The 21,079-nt window shown below is 43.1% G+C and overlaps 1 protein-coding gene across 2 annotated transcripts in view; it reads right to left on the bottom strand.

The window, feature by feature from the left end:
- The window catches only part of LOC147708709 (uncharacterized), a 198,015-nt gene that overhangs the window by 157,633 nt on the left and 19,303 nt on the right, over positions 1 to 21,079 (bottom strand). For both annotated transcript variants that reach the window (XM_086927363.1, XM_086927364.1), the window contains exon 2: positions 2,077 to 2,203. In XM_086927363.1, the coding sequence (XP_086783489.1) occupies positions 2,077 to 2,203 (127 nt within the window). The remainder of the gene's footprint in view (positions 1 to 2,076; positions 2,204 to 21,079) is intronic.

The following is a 21,079-nucleotide window of genomic DNA, read 5'->3' as shown; positions in this document are numbered from 1 at the left end:
TATGCCTAAGTTTCCTGGTAACCATAACAAAGAACAGTCGAAAACATAAAGTGTACAACTTCTCACATTTTGGGATGCTGAAGTACATCCCATTTTAGCTCTTGTGGAAGGTTATCTGATTTATTCAGGATAATCTCTTTTTTTAAACAACTTTGTTAAGTAGTTTTTGAGCACTGACTATACAGGACACAGAAGTTATATCTTTACAAAGGTGTTGGGGCTCGGGGTCAAGTTAGCATCACTTACGTTGATCTCAATGTTCATAGAAATAGCCCCACCTTAAATTAGCATTTACATTGATAATTAGCATGTATATAATAAACTTATCAGTCATCAATAATTGTCATGACCACTTTCTTCTTGAGTGGAAGACAGCCCTCTTAAAATGTACTTTTTAATAATCAAAGTAGGCATCAAAGAGCTACCCCCTGTACTTGTTCTAATCCAATAGACCATGTATAAAAGTAAGCCACGTTTTTTCCGAATGTATTCATTTTAACGTTGACCAGGGCTGAAAGCTTCTCTTTTGGATATATATGCCATAACTTTGTCCACCATAGTGAGACGTGGGCAGGGATATGAGACTTCCAAAATAGGATACAGTTAGTCTTGCAGCCAATACCAGATGTCTTACTAACTTATTTGTCATTGTTGACAAATAAAAGCTGTAATCACCCGAATCCCCGAAGGAGGATTATTACCAGGTCTATTGGCAACTCAATTCTTGTTAGTTTTAATCTTGTGCAATACTTGCAATAATTTTGGAAGTGGGTGCATGTCCACCACATGTATAGGAGATACCTTTTCCCCATCTCCGCTCCAACACACTTCTGAGCTCTGAAAACATCGCTTTCAAACTTGTAGGGTAAAGTGCCACCCGGTAATATTTTATATTCCCTTGTGTTGAGACCGTATTGATGATTTTGCCACTGGTATATACATATCTTATTATTTTTTTGTCCCCAAGATATCTGCCCTCTAATCCTTCTCTCAAGCTGTTAAGTAAGAATTTTATTGTTATTCCCCTCCCGCCAGTATAAATAATTGCGTCTCAACACATGAGGGGCAAAGTTCTGAAGCCTTCTGACATGTGACACGCGAGGTGGTTGGCGAACCTGAATGGAGGGCAAGGCAAATGAGGATACAAAAAAAAAAAAAAAAAAAATTTATTGTTATGTTTTATGATATTAATCAGTTTATGTAGATTCCTTTCTTTGTTCTTCCCTGGCAGAATAATGTTTAAAGTAGTGTTTTATCTCTACCCGTTTTATCCCTTATATCGCGTTTACTGAGCCAATGTATCAGTTGAATGATTTGTCACTCATCTGACCAACTTAGGTTAAACTGTTTCCTGCATGTTTGTTTGCCTATCAAGCAGCTCTCCCTCCGAAAACGGTTCCCCTGCTCTAGGCGGGTGAACTGATCACTGTTTTTTTAACTTACTGATCTACATTTTGAGGAAGGAAATCTGGATTGTGGATAATTGGTGTTATGGGAGAAGAGTGGAACGTAACTCCCTCTTTCCTTGTCAACAGGTCCAAAGGTTCCAGCAGTGTGAACACGGAGAATAATGGTGTGTAGAGGAAGAACCTATATGTGTTCGGAGGCCATATTATCAAGATGGGTTGGAATGAGAACGTTTCTTGTTCCAGTAAAATCCAAGGTTTTGTTGGATTAGATTTAAACCGGTTTAGTGCCAGGCAGAGTTGCTCGGGCAGCATGTATGGTTCTATATTTCTAAAGCCTAGTTCTATTGTTAGGTGATGAAATTGTGATTGTTGTACAGCATAAATCTCTAATGTAAAAACATGGAAATTCTGTGAAACTTTCTGCAGATGGGGGTCCCAAAAAAAACAAAAAACAAATGCATGTTCAAGTTAATGTTTGCTGTAAAGAAAACAATCACTTTTGTTTTCATTTTACATTACAGCCGTCTTTTTGTAATATGTTTTATTCGGGAATCAAAATGCAAGCCATACCTATTGCATTTGCCAATGCTTGTTTTTCTTGAGAGGAGGTCCACGAAAGACATTTCACTCAATTTAGAATATCTACAGTCAGATATTGCAGACTTACCAAGCGACATCAAGGCCTGGTGGATTTCATTCATCACGTTCCTGTAAAGCTCCTTCTGCCATTCGTGCAGAAGCTTCCACTCCTCTTCAGAGAAAAAGGCAGCTGCATCGTGAAATGTAAGAGGTATCTGGAAAATCAGAATTTATATGAGAGAATGACTGGAGGAATTAAGTGAAACAAGATAGTCCAACATGTACCTTTCATGTTAGTGTTATTTCCTTTGTGCTTTCCCACTGTTAGTCGGGTTCTCCAGTCCAATCTAATTATCAGGACTAAAATTTCCATTGGGCTTCTCACACACTAAAAGGAGACACCTCTGGACAGAATATAATATCAGCTACTGAAGCAAATGCTTTATTGCATTATCAGACAAGAAGAAATCCTTAAATCCATAGCCAAGGGTGGCACCCCAAGGCTGGCGCTGAATAGATGGTGGGGTCATAGACGCTGGAAGCCTGGATTATCGTTGTAGAGGCTGGAAGGAGTTTTCTGCACCAGGAGGATGGCGGGGAGCTCCTTTGCATGTTGGGGGGCATGTTGTTTTTTCCCCATAGGTTTTGGAGGCATCAAGAGTGAGGGACTAAATGGTGCATTAGGGAGATATCCAGGGCTACCACCGATCTCACAGGGGAATACCAGGACGGGTTCCCTAAGCAAGCGCTGAGATGCCCCAGGGTAAGTCGTGCGCTATATAAGTTTCATTCATTTCATTCATTTCATGAGTGGGGAGGATGGGCTTAAAACTATGGCCAGGCCTTCATTTTATGCTTTCTGCCTCACCATCATCGTCAAAGCGCTTTCATAGTGCGCCAAACTGCAGGTTATTCTACAGCTAAAAAAATTAAATAATCGGATTGAGTGATCAAAACGGAAAGGTCTGAAACTGTATTTTAAATGGCTGCAGAGGACAAGGGGAATGACGTGCAAAATGCCAGCGCTGCTAAACATCATAAAAACAAATAAGCATTGGAAAACCCAATAGGTCTTGCCTATGAGAATTAGAGCCTCATTACGATGCAGGTCGGACCGGCCATCCGATGGCCATCCTCGCGAGCCTTTTTCGACCACCAGGTGAGCTCCCAGCACGTATTATGATGCGACTGCAGAAGAGCAAATATCTCTGAATATGTAACTGCAAATGCATACAAAAGTCACTGAAAACATGTGAATTGTACACACATGCATGACATATGAGGGGATATGCCTTGAAATCCACGTCCCCCATTTTTGGAGTGTGGCAGAATGTGCACAGTACAGTCAATGGGGATACATACAGCAGAAGGACTTACCTGGATTCTAGCGCCCAAAAGATCGAAGTCATCGGGGTTCAGCTGCCCAGGTGTAGGGGGACCTGGAGGAAAAGATCTACAGCTGAGACTGCTGGAGAGAAGCATATTAGGGTGAGTATGCACCCCAAATCCTTTGTTTCTGATGACTCGAGGCAGTCGGTCAGACCGCAATAGTCGGGTCATCGGAAAGCCTCATTGTAATATGGACGGCGGTCGGAGACCCCAATACTGACCTATGGATGCTGATTTTCTCCGACCGCCATCTCGGCGTTCAGAGAAAGGCTGTCGGACTCAGCAGTCTTTCAGCGGTCGGTCGAAGTACAGGATGCCTGCATTGTAATCCGGCAGTCGGACCAACTGCTTCCGAAAGACTGCAGTAGTGCGACTGCCTCCGACAGGACCGCAGAAGCTGGTTCGACCGGCATCATAATAAGGCCCTTAGTAACTTTAGCAATAATTTTAGCCAAGCTGTAAAGCAGTGCGACTGCGGTGCAGTTTGGCTGACAATAAAAAAAAAAGAGTGTGTGCCAACAAAATCAGGCAAGCATTTTTTTTCTTTTTTGGTTACCAATTCAAGATGGATTAATAACTAATAAGCTAAACATAATGCACTTTTCTGATATAGAGCCAATGTGCTTTTCGATATAGCGCTAACACGCGTTAAAAAAAAAACAGATAGGGGAGTGGCTTGGGCTGCACTGAGTGGGCAAACGACACGGAGGAAGGGACGGCAAGGCAGAAAGATGCAGGTGAGAAGTGAAGCACAACTGAAAGACAACAATGATGGGAACACATGGACAATGGAAAGTGTGGATGGGCGGGGAACACAGACAATTGTTGATGGTGAAGAGCACGGACAAGAGAAAGTGTGCTGGCAGGGTAAAGGAAAATTCAGGAATGGGGAAGCATAGGGCGCAAGAATAGGGGGGTGGGAAAGCAATAACAGCAAGGTAGTCAGACGGAAAAAACATGCACTTCCATAGTGTGTAATCAGAAAGAACAAGCATTGAAAATGCATTAGGTCTCACCTTTGATTAAGTTAAAGCAATTTGATCTGCTAATGGTATTGCATAGTAAAGCGAATGGATTTAACTTAATAAAAGGACACTCATTGAAGTGCTGAGATAGTGCAAACGAAGCACGGAGACACTATGTGTGATGAGTACAGCGTCTTTGGCAGAACAGGGGGAGGGGAGAGGGGGGGTAATCTATTGCCGGATTTAAGATAGTGCGAAGGAAACATGGGAGCTTCAAAATTATGCAGCAACAAAATGCAAATAATGCGGCACATTTGTAGACAATACTACTTCATTATTTTACCCGTACACACGTTAACTCTGTCTCAGCAACGGTTTCAACTAATTAGTTCTAGGTTTATACCCTAACACAGCAATATAAAAGTGACCAGTCAATATTTGCGAAGTTTTACTTTGTGCGGCAGCACACACTGATGCCTTTTTAAAAAAAAAAAAAACTTTCTAATTAATTTTTATCTAGAAACAATTTTAGGATTCACATATGCAGAGTATGCAATAGATAATGGATTATGTGACAAATGCGATTAAATCAATGATTTTGAGGAAACTCCTCGGTCGCAGTAGCATAATTCCAGTGGCCATGTTTTCATCCCAATGCATCTTCAGCAACGGTTCAGATCGTATTTCATCGTGCAGAGCTTCCCGCTGTTCGGAAAGCTGCATGCCTGCTGCGGCCAGCAGATACCGGGTCAATGTATCGACTCCACGCCCAGGCGGGAGCGGCTTGAGGGATGTGGGGCAGCAGCCTGCGTACAAAGGAAAAGAGTCGCCAGGACTGTTCCCGGATCATGCGGACTCACCCATTGAATACATTGGTAGCCCCCGTCACTCGCTGGACAGAAGATTCACACAATTGTAGTGTATGACATGATGTGCGGCCAAGAAATGTGCATTCAGTTGGGATTGTAAATTAAGAATTGCACTGGCTGCTAGACGAGTGTGGAAATGATACCTCATGTCACCATGGGCAGGCCGCGAGAAACGCGTCCGAGTCAAAAATACGCGCCTGACAAGAAATCAATTTGCGTAATAGTTCATCAAATGAGGTGCCTGTGAGGAGCTCACCCCTAAGCAAAACATTAACAGGTAAGGAAATTGGTATGAAACTATCAAGCCTATGCTACCGGATGATTCTGGAAATGATACGTACCGTTACCATGCGCGGGCCGTGAGATATGATTCCCCAGAAATTAACGTTAAATTAAATGCATAAAGCAATAAGTGCACCACCTGCTGAACTTAAATGTCCTCCATGTGCTATATATTCCACAACACGAATGCTACGATATGCGCACTCTAGAAAAGAGCAGCCCACCATGAGATGGACAGTTTATCCCCCGAGGCGCCATTCACCGACAGCCTTCATGTACTCATTGAAGTTGACAGTCTCCACCAGCTTCCAGGTGCCAATAAATGCGTCGACCATGTTGCTGTGAGGAGTGTAGCTGAAGCGGTGCGTTGAATGGTTCTGTTGGGGCACAAGTCCTAAACGAGGAGAGAAAGGGGAGGGGGTAGGAAGGAAGTGTTGTGCAACAATATGTTGAGAAGAGAGAGAAATGGAGCGTTGGGCTTGACGAGAAAAGTGGAGCGGGAAATAAATAAATAAAGTAAGCGTGGCGCCTAAAGCAAGAGCCGCGCTTATTAAAGTAAAGTAATAAAACATAAGGTGCGGGTGGTGGACAACACAGAGGGCGGGTAGCAGTGGGGAGGACGAAGGGGGATATAAGGGGAGAAATAAAAAGCAAGTCAGCCTTTGTTGAAGGCACACGCGTAATACGAAGAAAAAATGTGCCTAGCGGCTAATTGAGAGACACTGTCTCCTGCCGCAAGTAAAAGATCAAATCCCGGTGGGCGGGGCAAAAATAGGAAAGGGTGGCAACCTTCAGTGTAATGATTGCCTCCAGTGCAATAATTACACTGAGTTTTGCCTAATCTGTGACGCAAAACGACGCCTATGAATTAAAAATGGAGGCGGAGCCGCTAATTCTGGAATCGTATTGATTCCAAGAAGCCCTCGTATGACGAGAGCAGCGAATGCGCTGCTTTCGCCAGGCCGAGACCTAAAAAAGAAGCGCCTGAAAAAGGAAGAAGTAGAAGGACATAAGTAATGGGTACATGCTCCAGCGGAGGGACAAACAACAGAAGAGGAAGGAAAGCTCATGGAAGCTGACAAATATGAAGCACACAAATGAGAGTGATAATAAAGTCAACCAACTGTAAGCAATGGGCAGGCTCCAAGCACACTGTAAGCCAATATTATGTCTCGCAACAGACAACGCATGCAATGTCTTAGGCGAGACCTAATGCCTAGTTGAATTAAACTTGTTAATTCCACCTGTGGTCGGTGCTTATTTGAGGACAACAAATGAATGATTTTAAGTTATCACATTTCTTCATTAATAATGTGATTGATGTTATCCTTTACCCTGCGTGGTTCTATCAATTAATCTTGAAAAGTCTTAGAGTGCAAACAAACCAACAGAATACTCCTACCACAAACACATATACAATATAAAATGAGAACCAGAACTACATATACATTAATGGAGGATACTGATCACAGAACAATCAATTGCAGTTTAAAGGAATCAGACACTGGTAGACACATAATGAAATTAATAGTTAAATTATTAAAATGGAACACATCTTAAACAACAGCAATTTGGCAATAAGAGCTTTGCATCAATACTCAAAGAAAAGAACTGAAAGATACAGATCAATTTCTTGGTACGAGAAAAGGTTGACAGAGGTGTATCTAAAGCTCCGCTCTATGTATATTGTTAGTAATAGATCTGATTGACGATTATGCTGTACAAACCCAGACTTAAAAAGAAAGCATGCTGCTGCTTGAACATTGCAGTCATATGCTTGTATTAAAAAATGTACATTATGACTGGCAGATGTAACAAATCAAAATTGTAATTAATCGTATAGACTCCTGAAAAGTGAGGACGAATCCTCATACACAACCCAGAGAACTCTTCAGCCTTTGTCGACAGAATGTTAGCGTGTCAAGAATGAAATAACCTTCTTCCCACCAAACATCAATGCGCCCAGTAGGATGAATTAGAGGGACTGGCATATGTGATGGGTGAGGGGGAATGAGGAGGACTACTGCATTTGGTGTCTATATTTTGTGAAGGAACCGGCTCCCCTGTCATGGCCGCGGGAGGCACACACTGCTGTCAACCATGTTCAAAAGGAGTGTGTTGCCTTTAACCCCTTTGACGCTCATGACAGAACGGTTCCGTCATCAGCGTCGTTTGGGCTGTGCTGATGACGGGACCGTTCCGTCACAACCACGCCCGTTTTCGAATCTTCAGCACAGCGCAAAAATTTGCGCCGCGCTGAAGCGGTTAAGCGGTCATATAACCCTTGACTCTCTTGTGCCGCAGATAAGACATTCATATATACTAATTCAAGGCCCAAGATCAGCCAGTGTAATTCTGTCTAAGGCCAAGTAAGTTCCTTCATCAAAGAGGTGACAACCATCAAATGCTTAATCCGGTGGGCTTACCTGAACAGCTTCATGGAGACCAGTGAAGAGCATCAAAGTGTGACAACAGAATTGGCCACCAAACCCACAGTGTCAATATCAGATATAAAAATGTCTGGCAGGCCAAAACCCATCACTAATCACTTTGGCAGAGTGTCCACATAGTACAGTAGAAGGAAAACCACAGTTTGCATAATCTCCCAAAGAAAACAGGAGTAGCGCGTGACCAGGTATGTGGCAGTACATGAAGAAAATCAGATTATTTGGGAACGTATTATCGCTTCCATGCCGGAAGCACTGCTTTGCATCGCAAAAACGATGCCACAATTAATTCCATTAAATCATTTTATTAAAGTTATTCCAGTCTTTTAGTTTGCCATTTCAGTTCATTCTGTGACGTGAAATCCATTTTATGTATACAAATCTGATGCTGTGGAAAATACTTCTCGTTAAAGGTAGCGGATGAATCCAGAAAATGAAACTACAACTATCATTGGGGCAACTAAGCACTCGTGAAAGGTATGTCAGCCAGCTAATTAGATCAGAAATACACTGACAGAACATAGGGGTGCGACTGACTGCCTGCCTGTACATCATCATAGAGAGTCACAGTGCTGGTGACGCAGCCCGCCAGCTCACTATCATAGAGCTTACAATCACAGAAGACCAAGAGCGCTAGTTATTGGCTCTTGCCGCTTACAAAGCCAATGGTGGTTGGGACATAGAGTGTCTGCTCACGATTTCCCACAGCGGTACAAAAGGGGGTGGTGATGGACGGAGCATCTGAACCAATCAAACACTCACACCCAGTCAACAGATCTGGGTTTAATCCATCACCGTTCTTTAGCCCACTCTGCCACCAGAGTTCAGACATGGCCATATGCAAATCAGTCTGACCCTGTGCTTCATGGGAACAGTCCAGCCCGAACTGCCAAGCCATGCCTTCCCTGGACCGGAAACAAGCTTCCTAGGACTGGTTTCTGGCATTACAGCCGTCTTCAGCCAGGCTTACTTGAATCCAGTGGCAAAATGAACAAGGGACTCACGTCTGAGCATACCCTGCCAACTTATGGCGAACAAAGCAGTACAAAAGGGGGTGGTGATGGACGGAGCATCTAAACCAATCAAACACTCACACCTAGTCAACAGATCTGGGTTTAATCCATCACCGTTCTTTAGCCCACTCTGCCACCACAGTTTAGACATGGCCATATACAAATCAGTCTGACACTGTGCCTCATGGGAACAGTCCAGTCCGAACTGCCAAGCCATGCCTTCCCTGGACCGGAAACAAGCTTCCTCGGACCGGTTTCTGGCATTACAGCCGTCTTCAGCCAGGCTTGCTTGAATCCAGTGGCAAAGTGAGCAAGGTACTCACGTCTGAGCATACCCTGCCAACTTATGGCGAACAAAGCGGTACAAAAGGGGGTGGTGATGGACGGAGCTTCTGAACCAATCAAACACTCACACCCAGTCAACAGATCTGGGTTTAATCCATCACCGTTCTTTAGCCCACTCTGCCACCAGAGTTCAGACATGGCCATATGCAAATCAGTCTGACCCTGTGCCTCATGGGAACAGTCCAGTCCGACCTGCCAAGCCATGCCTTCCCTGGACCGGAAACAAGCTTCCTAGGACCGGTTTCTGGCATTACAGCCGTCTTCAGCCAGGCTTGCTTGAATCTAGTGGCAAAGTGAGCAAGGGACTCACGTCTGAGCATACCCTGCCAACGTATGGCGAACAAAGCGGTACAAAAGGGGGTGGTGATGGACGGAGCATCTGAACCAATCAAACACTCACACCCAGTCAACAGATCTGGATTTAATCCATCACCGTTCTTTAGCCCACTCTGCCACCAAAGTTTAGACATGGCCATATGCAACTCAGTCTGACCCTGTGCCTCATGGGAACAGTCCAGCCCGAACTGCCAAGCCATGCCTTCCCTGGACCGGAAACAAGCTTCCTAGGACCGGTTTCTGGCATTACAGCCGTCTTCAGCCAGGCTTGCTTGAATCCAGTGGCAAAGTGTGATTTCCCACAGGCAAGAGTGCTAGAGACACAGCCGACGTGCTCACAATCACACAGAACCAAGACTGCTGGTGACACAGACGATAACATTAGCATTAAGATTGCTGGTCTGGTCTGTGTCAACAGGAGCCAAGACTGCTGGTGAAACCAATTGCCTGCTCAGGATTAGGAGTACTGGTGAGACAGCTTGGATGCTCAGTAACACATACTGTCTGCTCAAGGTCAATCGCATCCAAAAGTGCGCATTACAAAGCCTCATTACTGTCTACTACAACTAGCCAACAGGGATGATGACAGACTGCCTTCTCATGATTACAAGAACCAGGGTTGCAGGAGATACACACTACCTTCTCAAGCTGACACTGTCAAGATTGCTGGACTGCGCCTGCCTGATCACGATCACATAAACAACAAGCATTGACAAAGTCAATAGGAGTTGGCTTACTGACCTATTAATATGCAAATGCCAATAACACATGCACGCCTCCAAAAGGGGATGCATCATCACACACATTTTTTTTATTACCTATCTGAAATAGATCAGTAGATTAAATAAAAAGTTTTGCAAAAGCGCATTTTTTTTAAACAAAATTGTCCATGTAAAACGGGTCAGGGAAAGGGCTGCGGGAAGGGGAGGGTGGGAAGAAAAACACAGCCAAAACAAGTCTAAGTTGTTAGCTCTTCCACTCAAGGGTGCGTATTCCAGCTCTAGAGGACTGGTGCATGGCAGAAATGGTATTAAGCCAATTCTGGCACAAGCACCCTTAAGTACATTTTTAGAACGTTACTTTTCTGTTTAAGTGTTCAAAAAGTATTTTTCACCATTAATTCAGATTTTAAAAGCTACTCTGGAAATGACCTGAGTAGAAAATGAAGATTTTAATCCCACGGAGGTGTATTAGAGAAAAATCTAAGTAGGCCTACAGTCTGAAAATAGGCTTGGGTTTTTATTTCACTGTGAGGGCATATTAACCCTAATACCGAGTGTGACCTATTTTTATATATTAGCACCATGACCTTTGGGCTTACAAAGCAAACTGTGTAAGGGTGGCTTATGAACATACAAAAGTGGGCTATTCCAACATAGCAAATGCGTTTCCCTGCCATGTGCACAGCATGCATTTAAACTACAGACTATGCAGAATATGGTGGTGACCATGAAGAAAAGGCAGATTTGCTACACTGTACAGGAAGAGCTATGCATCAAAACAAAATAAGATCACCTTCGGGTAGGTTCATGAAGTGACTCGTTGGGTAAGTCAAGGAGATCTAAATTGGGTTCTTCAGTTAAAAGAATGCCACTTAAGTAAGTGCTCCCTAGTTAGATAAACATAGTATATGAGCCCAAGCACAGCAATATGAAAATATCACTAGATTTTTCAAAAAGACTGCAGATTATAGTTCACCTGCATTCTAGGTTACATTAAATGTTTTTAAATGTATTTCTGCCAGATACTTAATATATCCTACATGTTATCTTTCAAATCCTAAGCTGATAAATCCTTAACAAGCTTCTTGGTATACTCTCTCGTCTACATTATTTCTTAGAAACTAAGGCGGAACTGCATAAGGTAACAGGAACAAGTATCCATGCCCGTGGCCTCTCTGACCACTCAATAGATGAGCTTTGCCTCGACTTGGGGAGCCATCAGCCGGGAATGAGATAGAGACTAAACACATGGTACCTTGAAGATAGGGAATGTAAAGTACAGGTGAGGATGTCAGTATTACTTATTTCAATATCAGTCAAGATAGGGTCAGCTCAACAGGCGCCCTTTGCGAGGCCTTCAAGGCAACTTTGAGGAGAGATGATATTGGCTTGTATTAAATGCAACAATGAATGTAGGTGGTGGTCGCACTCGATTGAACTAATTATCTATTTAGTGTGGTATGTGTGCTGTGCTGAATTACTGCCTGCTAAACAGTTGTATAAGCAATGTAAGTGGCCTAACCCTAAATGGTGGCGGTTAGGGCTACAGCACGCAACAACAGTGATATTTTATATCATTCAGTAATATTTAATTCATATTCATCATGACATTTTCAAATTTTTCACAAAGTACATGAATAATTTTTACGAATACATCAATATGTGTATATTACATTTCAAGAACTTTTTATGTAACTGTTACAAAGCAACCACAGATTTTGAGTACCCAATGCATTTCGGGACACAGGGTCCCTTCATCAGGGGTTCCTGTAAGAAAAAGGAAACTATTTATCCGATGCCTGTGCAAGTTCATTCAACAGAAAAAACTGAAACAATGCACAAAATTACTTAACTAATTCGACTGTTCAAAGAACTGCCCTATTCAATACACTATCTAACTAGGTGTCCTCTAATGATAACACAACTCCGGTTTACGTATTCAACAGCGATATTCTTAGACCAACATCACATCCATCAGGGACAATAAACTTGAATCGCTCACCTTAAAATGTAAAAAAACTACTGATAGTTTTGTGGCAACTCTATCCTTTGTGAACTGTGGCTTGTGATCTAAATGTCAACGGATACATGGTCAAAGTGTGCTATTCAAATATTGCAAGAAAACATGCTAAGTACTTTTAACAATCAAGTAAAGGGCTTACCAATTTTAGAAATACACGGTTTACAGGTACATAACCTGTTGAAAAATATAAATGAGTATTCAAAACATTGTAAAATTAACGGAATATCGTATGGATTCAGACTAACACGCGATTAGTTAGAGCCATTTGTTTGTAACACACAAAGTGCTCACCTCTTTTAAAGAGTCGCGTTTCAAAACGGCTACGACGGAGTTCACCGGGCGTACTCTGTAAAATACGAACAAAATTTATATCAAGAATGTCCTTATTGACAATTATCTGCAGTAAGCTGCCACATGCGATTAACAAACCGCTTACCGAGAACTCCGTCGGTTGCTTGTCGTACGCTAAACCATTCGATGTCGGGGGTGGATACACTTCTGTGTCCACCTCCTCTCAAATAGGTACTAACGTCATCAGTAGTAAACACAAAAGGCGGACCAACCGCATATTGCGTTTTTTCATAGTAGGAGCGAAAACTTTAATCGAAGAGCCGCAGACAATCTTTAGTTTTTCTAATGACTATAATTCCATTCACAACGTCAATTGAAACCCTTCACTCGTGTATCCTTTAAAAGCAAAAAACATGAAATGGAAGCCGACTATTCTCACCTATCAAACCTAACTACAAATCTATATGTGAAATGTTACGACCATGTAAAACGCTACATTTGTTTGTTACAGTGATGATACACGTTGCTTATTATCAAAAACATACACATTGTATCAACAGAAAAAATACATTGCTGAAAATACACAGTAAAGTATTATAAACATTATAAACATTACATATGCTAAACTTTTACTTATGTTGGCCATTCGTAAACGTATGAGATGTGTGGCGTGTATGTCAATTTGACCTGCTGTGTGTTAGGGACCGAAGGTGGGAAAACGACCAGCTATTTAGTAGAAAAACTGTGTGAATACAATGCTTATTATAAGAAGCAGCTCATTTCAATTTTATCATTGAGCCCAAAAATGGCATCAGGGTTCTGAGTTTTTTGATCCAGAAGACTTATCTCTGGAGGAGGATTTTGGAATTGTCCATACCTGTTTTTTTTGGTACTTTTTCGATGATTTGAAATTTTAGTTGGGCTATCGAGTGACGTTGTTCTGTCCAGTGTAATGCCAATGGTGATGTGGTATTTTTGTTTCGGATTCGACTTTTATGTTCTGAAAGGCGCGTTTTAATTTTGCGCGCTGTCTTCCCCACATACAACAATCCGCATGGATATTTAATCATGTACACCAAGTGTTCTGAGTCACAGTTACTGGTATAGTGTAGTTTTATGCTCTCACCCGTTCTGGGGTGTGATAAGATATTTCCTGGAATGACATTATTGCAATTTTTGCAATTCCAAAACTTTAATGTGCCGCGTCGTTGTTCATCTTCATTGGATTTCTTAGGTTTACGCCTAGTCAACAATTCTTTCAAGTTTTGCGCCCTTTTGTAGGCGAACAGGGGTTTTTCACGAAACAAATCTCCGAACTCGCTTTCAGCTTCTAGAAAATCCCACCTTTTAATGATTATGTTTTTGATGTCTCTAGATGCTGAAGAAAATTTGGAAACAAACACCATTCTTTGTGTACTTTTTTTTTTGTTTCTTTTCAAGTAGTGTCGTTCGAGATAAAGCCTTGACTTTTGAAATTTGGTTATCCAAATTCTTCACTGGATATCCTCGTTCAATGTACCGCAATTTTTGTTCTTCCAGAGTGATGTTACAAATCTCCTCATCTGACGAAATTCTTTTTATGCGCATGGTTTGAGACACAGGTAGATTCTGAATCAGGTTTTTTGGATGAAAACTGTGAAATTGTAGTGCATTATTCTTGTCTGTTGGTTTTTTAAACAGCCTCGTCTGAATTTGGTTATCATTGAGCTCCACTAGTACATCCAAGAAGGATATGACTTTATCATTGATGGTGTAATTGAATTGAATTCTTTGGTCCACAAGATTGAGGCTTTTGATGTTATTGATTAGTGCCGTTTCTGATTTATTCCAAATTAAAAAAATGTCATCAATATACCTTCTGAAGAAAACCAAACCAGCTCTCCAAGTCTGATCCGTCAGGATGTCGTCATGTTCAAATTTCGCCATGAACGTATTTGCGTACATGGGTGCTCCTGGGAAGCCCATGGAAGTACCATTGAGTTGACAGAAGAATTTCCCTTGCCATTCGAAATAGCTGTTTGTCAAGCAGAAATCAAGTATCTGAAGAATGAAAACTTTCAGGGTTTCTGGTATATTTTCTTGCAAGATAGCCCATTCTACTGCTTCCAACCCTGCAGCATGTGGAATTGAAGTATACAACGCGATTACATCTATTGTACATAGAATCAGAGTATCTGTTCCTTCAATGGATATTTCCGCTAAACTTCTTAGAAAGTCTGAGGTATCTTCAATATAAGTAGACCATCTTTGGATGAAAGATTGTAAATGGTGATCAATGAATACACCTGGGTGCTCGAAAATTGATTTACAACCTGAGACTATTGGTCTGAATGGGGGGTTCGTCAGATTTTTGTGAATTTTAGGTAAGAAATAAATCCTGGGTCTCCTAGGAAATGTTTCTAAAAGATAGCCTTTAGTTTTTGTGTCTATCCAGCCCATTTTCTCAGCCTGATCCAATATTTACCTGAGTGTATCAGAAATTTCCATAGTAGGGTCTTTGTTCAGTAATCCATATGTAATTTCATCCAGCACATGTTCTGTGCCTTTTTGTAGGTGAAAGTCAGCATCCATAATCACGAGTCCTCCTCCTTTGTCTGCCTTCTGGAAAATTATAGTATCGTCTTGAGCCATTTGTTGCAATGCACTATACTCAGCACGTGTCAGATTCTTAAGTTTACGTTTAAAATGTATCTTTTGCAAATCTGTTTTGACCAGGGTTTCAAATGTGTCAAGAGTCTTGTGCGACACTGGGACCTGAAACGTGCTTTTAGGTTTGAATTTTGTTTGCAAATCTTCTCCCGCTTGTGGTTGGCAAATGTTAGTGAAAAAATGCCTTAAACGTAGTAATCTCATGAATTTAAAGAAAGATATTTCAGTTTCTAGTTCAGTAGTGTGGTATGTACTGACGAATGACGTGCCTTTGTTAAGAAGTACTTCTTCAAATTTACTGAGTTTTTTATGCGAGATATTGACTATTGACATACACGCCACACATCTCATACGTTTACGAATGGCTAACATAAGTAAAAGTTTAGCATATGTAATGTTTATAATGTTTATAATACTGTACTGTGTATTTTCAGCAATGTATTTTTTCAGTTGATACAATGTGTATGTTTTTCATAATAAGCAACGTGTATCACCACTGTAACAAACAAATGTAGCGTTTTACATGGTCGTAACATTTCACATATAGATTTGTAGTTAGGTTTGATAGGTGAGCATAGTCGGCTTCCATTTCATGTTTTTTGCTTTTAAAGGATACACGAGTGAAGGGTTTCAATTGACGTTGTGAATGGAATTATAGGCATTAGAAAAACTAAAGATTGTCCGCGGCTCTTCGATTAAAGTTTTCGCTCCTACTATGAAAAAGCGCAATATGCGGTTGGTCCGCTTTTTGTGTTTACTACTGATGACGTTAGTACCTATTTGAGAGGAGGTGGACACGGAAGTGTATCCACCCCCCGACATCGAATAGTTTAGCGTAAGACGAGCAATCGACGGCGTTCTCGGTAAGCGGTTTGTTAATCGCATGTGGCAGCTTATTGCAGATAATTGTCAATAAGGACATTCTTGATATAAATTTTGTTCGTATTTTACAGAGTACGACCGGTGAACTCCGTCGTAGCCGTTTTGAAATGCGACTCTTTAAAAGAGGTGAGCACTTCGTGTGTTACAAACAAATGGCTCTAACTAATCGCGTTAGTCTGAATCCATACGATATTTCGTTAATTTTACAATGTTTTGAATACTCATTTATATTTTTCAACAGGTTATGTACCTGTAAACCGTGTATTTCTCAAATTGGTAAGCCCTTTACTTGATTGTTAAAAGTACTTAGCATGTTTTCTTGCAATATTTGAATAGCACACTTTGACCATGTATCCGTTGACATTTAGATTACAAGCCACAGTTCACAAAGGATGGAGTTGCCACAAAACTATCAGCAGTTTTTTTACATTTTAAGGTGAGCGATTCAAGTTTATTATCCCTGATGGATGTGATGTTGGTCTAAGAATATCGCTGTTGAATACGTAAACCGGAGTTGTGTTATCATTAGAGGACACCTAGTTAGATAGTGTATTGAATAGGGCAGTTCTTTGAACAGTCGAATTTGTTAAGTAATTTTGTGCATTGTTTCAGTTTTTTCTGTTGAATGAACCTGCACAGGCATCGGATAAATAGTTTCCTTTTTCTTACAGGAACCCCTGATGAAGGGACCCTGTGTCCCGAAATGCATTGGGTACTCAAAATCTGTGGTTGCTTTTGTAACAGTTACATAAAAAGTTCTTGAAATGTAATATACACATATTGATGTATTCGTAAAAATTGTTCATGTACTTTGTGAAAAATTTGAAAATGTCATGATGAATATGAATTAAATATTACTGAATTATATAAAATATCACTGTTGTTGCGTGCTGTAGCCCTAACCGCCACCATTTGGGGTTAGGCTACTTACATTGTATTAAATGCAAGCAGCACTAAACCGTGACAGATCTAAATGCTCCTAACCTAGCTCTGGAGTTGCAATTCCTTTCCATGCCGATGACAGGAGTATGTAGGGATATACTACTTTACACCCAGACAATGCTCAGCAATTAGGGACATAAGAGGCTCCAAAAGTGTGGATGAGTGGGGCGTGGCCAAAATGGCGGCGAGGTAGGACACGATCTCCGGAGCTCCTTCTCGCCGCCTGCCGAAAATAGCATCTTATAGGAGGAGGGACGAGAAAGCAGATTCCGGTCCCAGAGGACTTCCCCACAGCATCGGTGCCCTCGAGGCGGAGAGGAGAGCAGCCGGCCTGCGTGGCTCGCGCCGCGGCGGAGGCCGTGAAGTAGGGACAGCCCGCTTTGGATACCGTCGAGGCCAGCTTTCAGCGCAGAGGCCTCTGCCGGGTGACCTGGAAGACACGTGGGTCGCCCCCCACCGCGCCTGGGGTTCTGCGCCGCCTACCTTGAAACTCCTAGAGGCTGGAGTTCCGGACAGCGGTGGACTCCGTCAGTGGCGCTGGGCCGGGAGCCTGTTGGACGGCCCGGGGGCCGTGCAACTAATCCAGTGCGGCAAGCAGTGACTGAGGTGAGACCCTCCCTCCCCGCATAGGCGGCTGCGGCCCTATCCCGGCGACGTTGCAAGCACCTGTGGTGGCAGCCACAACCGGCACCCACAACAAACAGCGGGGGAGAAGACCTGCGGACCGGGCCAGGGATCAACTGTGAAGGAGCTCTTGCATGGCCCAATGACACACTGAAGCACTTCCCGGGACCGGAATAGCGCACACACCCTACCCAGTGAGGAGCGGAAGGTGTATGGCCCAGGCAAATGCAGTGAGTAGAGGAGGAGACGCAGCGGCGCCAATAGGCGAGGGCTCTTCCGCGTCATCGCCGCCATACTCCCACACAGCACGAGGCCCAGCAAGATCCCCGGCCTCAATTTTAGAGCAGGCAGTCGGCCATCGGCAGAGGTAAATCTGGCGGGGCGGAGACCGCGAACACGGCGCTGAGTGGCGGTGAACGATAGCCCGCTGCTTAGTGAGAACAGCTGGGGTTCATCCTGGGCTTCAGGGCGCCCCTACGCAGGTGGCCCCAGGGGGAGATAGCAGCGGATTCTGGCACCTACCCAACAGGCACCTACATCCCCGGCGAGGACAGTGACGTTTCCGCACCGCTAGCCCAGACAGCCGGGCCATTCCCTGGGAGACTCCGCAATCCTTACACCGGAGAGGCAGTGACTCAATTTTGCTCCCTGGGAACACGCGACCTCCTCCACCGTGGGGGCCCATTGCACGGAGCTGCAGCTTCAAGCATTCACGACGTACTCTGAGCAGCCCAAGGCCCCTGCAGTGCCCGCACTCCTCCCATCTGGTGCCTTCTGGATAGTTACACGACCGAGGTTGAGTGGGGGTGCAGGCCTGTTGAACCTGGACCGAGCCTGGAGTAGTGGCCAGAGGCTGCTCAAGGACCTGCGGAGGCAGAGGGGCGAGTGTTGGCACCCCAGCGGACTGTGTGGTAGAATGGAGATCCCTGGGGCACACTGGTTCCAGATCGTGACCCCCCCTGCAGCGGTACTGATCTTTGGGACTGGCTGGCTATAGGTGAACCCCTCAGCCCGTTGGGCCGCACTCCACATCACCTGCGGATCCCCACAGTCTGGGGCAAACCCCGATGGGAGTGGGTGCTTCAAGTCGGGCCTGGTCGGCGACGCCCTACCTGAGCTCCTACAGGGCGGCGGGGATGCCTAGGAGACACAGGAATGTGTGGCCTTCCCGAGAGGGCAACTAGTTCGACACCTGGAGATTCGTCTTGAACTGTGGGGTGTCCAACGGCGGTGCCCCTACATTGGCTCCATACAGAGGACCTCACGACTATGTCCTCGGCCAGAACGAGGAAACAGAAGTCCCTGAAGGATATCTTTGGAAGAGCGCAATCCAACCCTGATTTGCCAGCCACATCTTCTCAGATGGAGACTCCTCAGGCTCAACCTAACACCGGGGCGAACTCATTACTAAAGCGTTCCTGGAATCGCTTTTCAACACACTCAGGGCAGATATACAAACTGTGAAATCAGAACTAACTGCCGAGATGCGAGAAATCCGCAGGGATATGGATAGTGTGGGAGACTGAGTCGGAACCCTAGAGGACAAGAGCGACACAGTGACAACAGAGGTGGTCATGCTCCAGCAAGAGATCCTACGCGTGCAAGATCAGCACCTGCACATCCAAACACACATGGAAGACTTAAATTAAAAAACAGGTCACGTCGCCAGAACATCAGGATTCGGGGGGTGAAAGTCACGGACGACACCAAAGATCTATTTGCCTTCACAGAGGGTCTCTTCTGCCACACCTAGGCGGCTCCTGCCGGCACTGCCATTGTCCTGGACAGAAAGAATTACATAAAATATCCCACAGTCCAAATCATGGACTAGCCTATGTGATAAAGGTTACAATTCTAATTGGTGACACGATGTCATAGATTTAAGCCATATGAACCTAATATAACTAATCTAAGTTTGAGAGAGGCAAACAACGCTAATATTGGTACACAGGAAAAAAATTTGAACAATGCCAACAGACTTTTTACAATGAGACAATAAAAAAACTATTGTCGATAGCTTGGTTAAAAAAGCATATACAAATATTTTATTGTTTATTACAGCTGTATAGTCCCTTTATGTGTTTTTAACCCCTTGCGCGCTAGCGGTTTTCCCGCTGTGTGCTGGATTTTTCAAAAACTTGCGTTACATGACGAGCTCAGCTCGTCATCAGCATACGAGCGCCGTAGCTGATCACGAGCTGAGCTCGTGATCAGCATCGAAGGGGTTAATACATTAAAATCATGAATACACAGAAAAACACATTCATTGATAGTCAATACACAATATAAAAAGATATAAAACAATATAAAACAAGTGGTAAAACAAGAATCAAGGAAACAAAGGTTGACGCGGCATTTCGGTTTTTAGGAATACAAGCACTTTCTTCAGGACAGATTCTAAATTAAAGAACACAAGATTACCACACAATAATAGTCACAGTAATTCCTTATACAGCATAGTTAGGATTTTGTACCAATATATTCATCATTATTCATTTCACTATTCATTTCACCATTCATTTCACCAACACCTCTTTACCATGAAACATCTTCAATTCTATATTTTATATAATGAGTAATACGGTTAAACATTATTGGATCTGGACGCTTTGTTCTCTCTCCCTATCGTTCTTGGTGTCACTTTATTCTTTTAGTTTTTGACCATCTACTTACTTCTACTGGGAAATCTACCTGAGAAAACCCGATTTCACATCATTAAAATCTTTGAAATAATATAACATACCTCGAACTTTAAAACAAAATATCTTATACTCCGTATAATTGTGGAGTTGTTGATGCCTCTGGATCACTTTGTGGATATGCGGATCAGCAGGCGTCCTACTTATTACTTGTAGGTACGTATTCGGTTGACTGATCATTAAGTTATTATTCTGATCAAACTCTACACCAGATACTAGTGCAATTGATTGATATGCCCACTATACCTTATGTTGAGAATTTTTGGATAGTGTACCCACTGTCCAGGGGAGCTACCGATCTTGATGAAATACTTCTCAGTCGTTTTTCGGAGGGGGGGGGGGGGGGGGGGTGATTAAAGAGATTAATAGATGTCTATCCCCTCTGTTTTTGCTAAGAAAACAAAGTCATGGGGCTCAAAACTCACCATTAGCAAAGCAAGGGAATCGCTGTAGCCGTAGACCTTCATCCACTACGTCTATAGGCATATAAATCTTGGGGGTTGACCTCCCGTATTTATGCGATCCATGATTTGGACTGTGGGATATTTTGTGTAATTCTTTCTGTTTCCCCTGGTCCCAGATTGATCTAGAAAGGGGGCCTCCTTTATTTTTT

The sequence above is a fragment of the Lissotriton vulgaris genome, chromosome 6 (assembly GCF_964263255.1).
Source record: "Lissotriton vulgaris chromosome 6, aLisVul1.2, whole genome shotgun sequence".
NCBI classification, from domain to species: domain Eukaryota; kingdom Metazoa; phylum Chordata; class Amphibia; order Caudata; family Salamandridae; genus Lissotriton; species Lissotriton vulgaris.
This window is presented reverse-complemented; position numbering and strand designations above follow the sequence as displayed.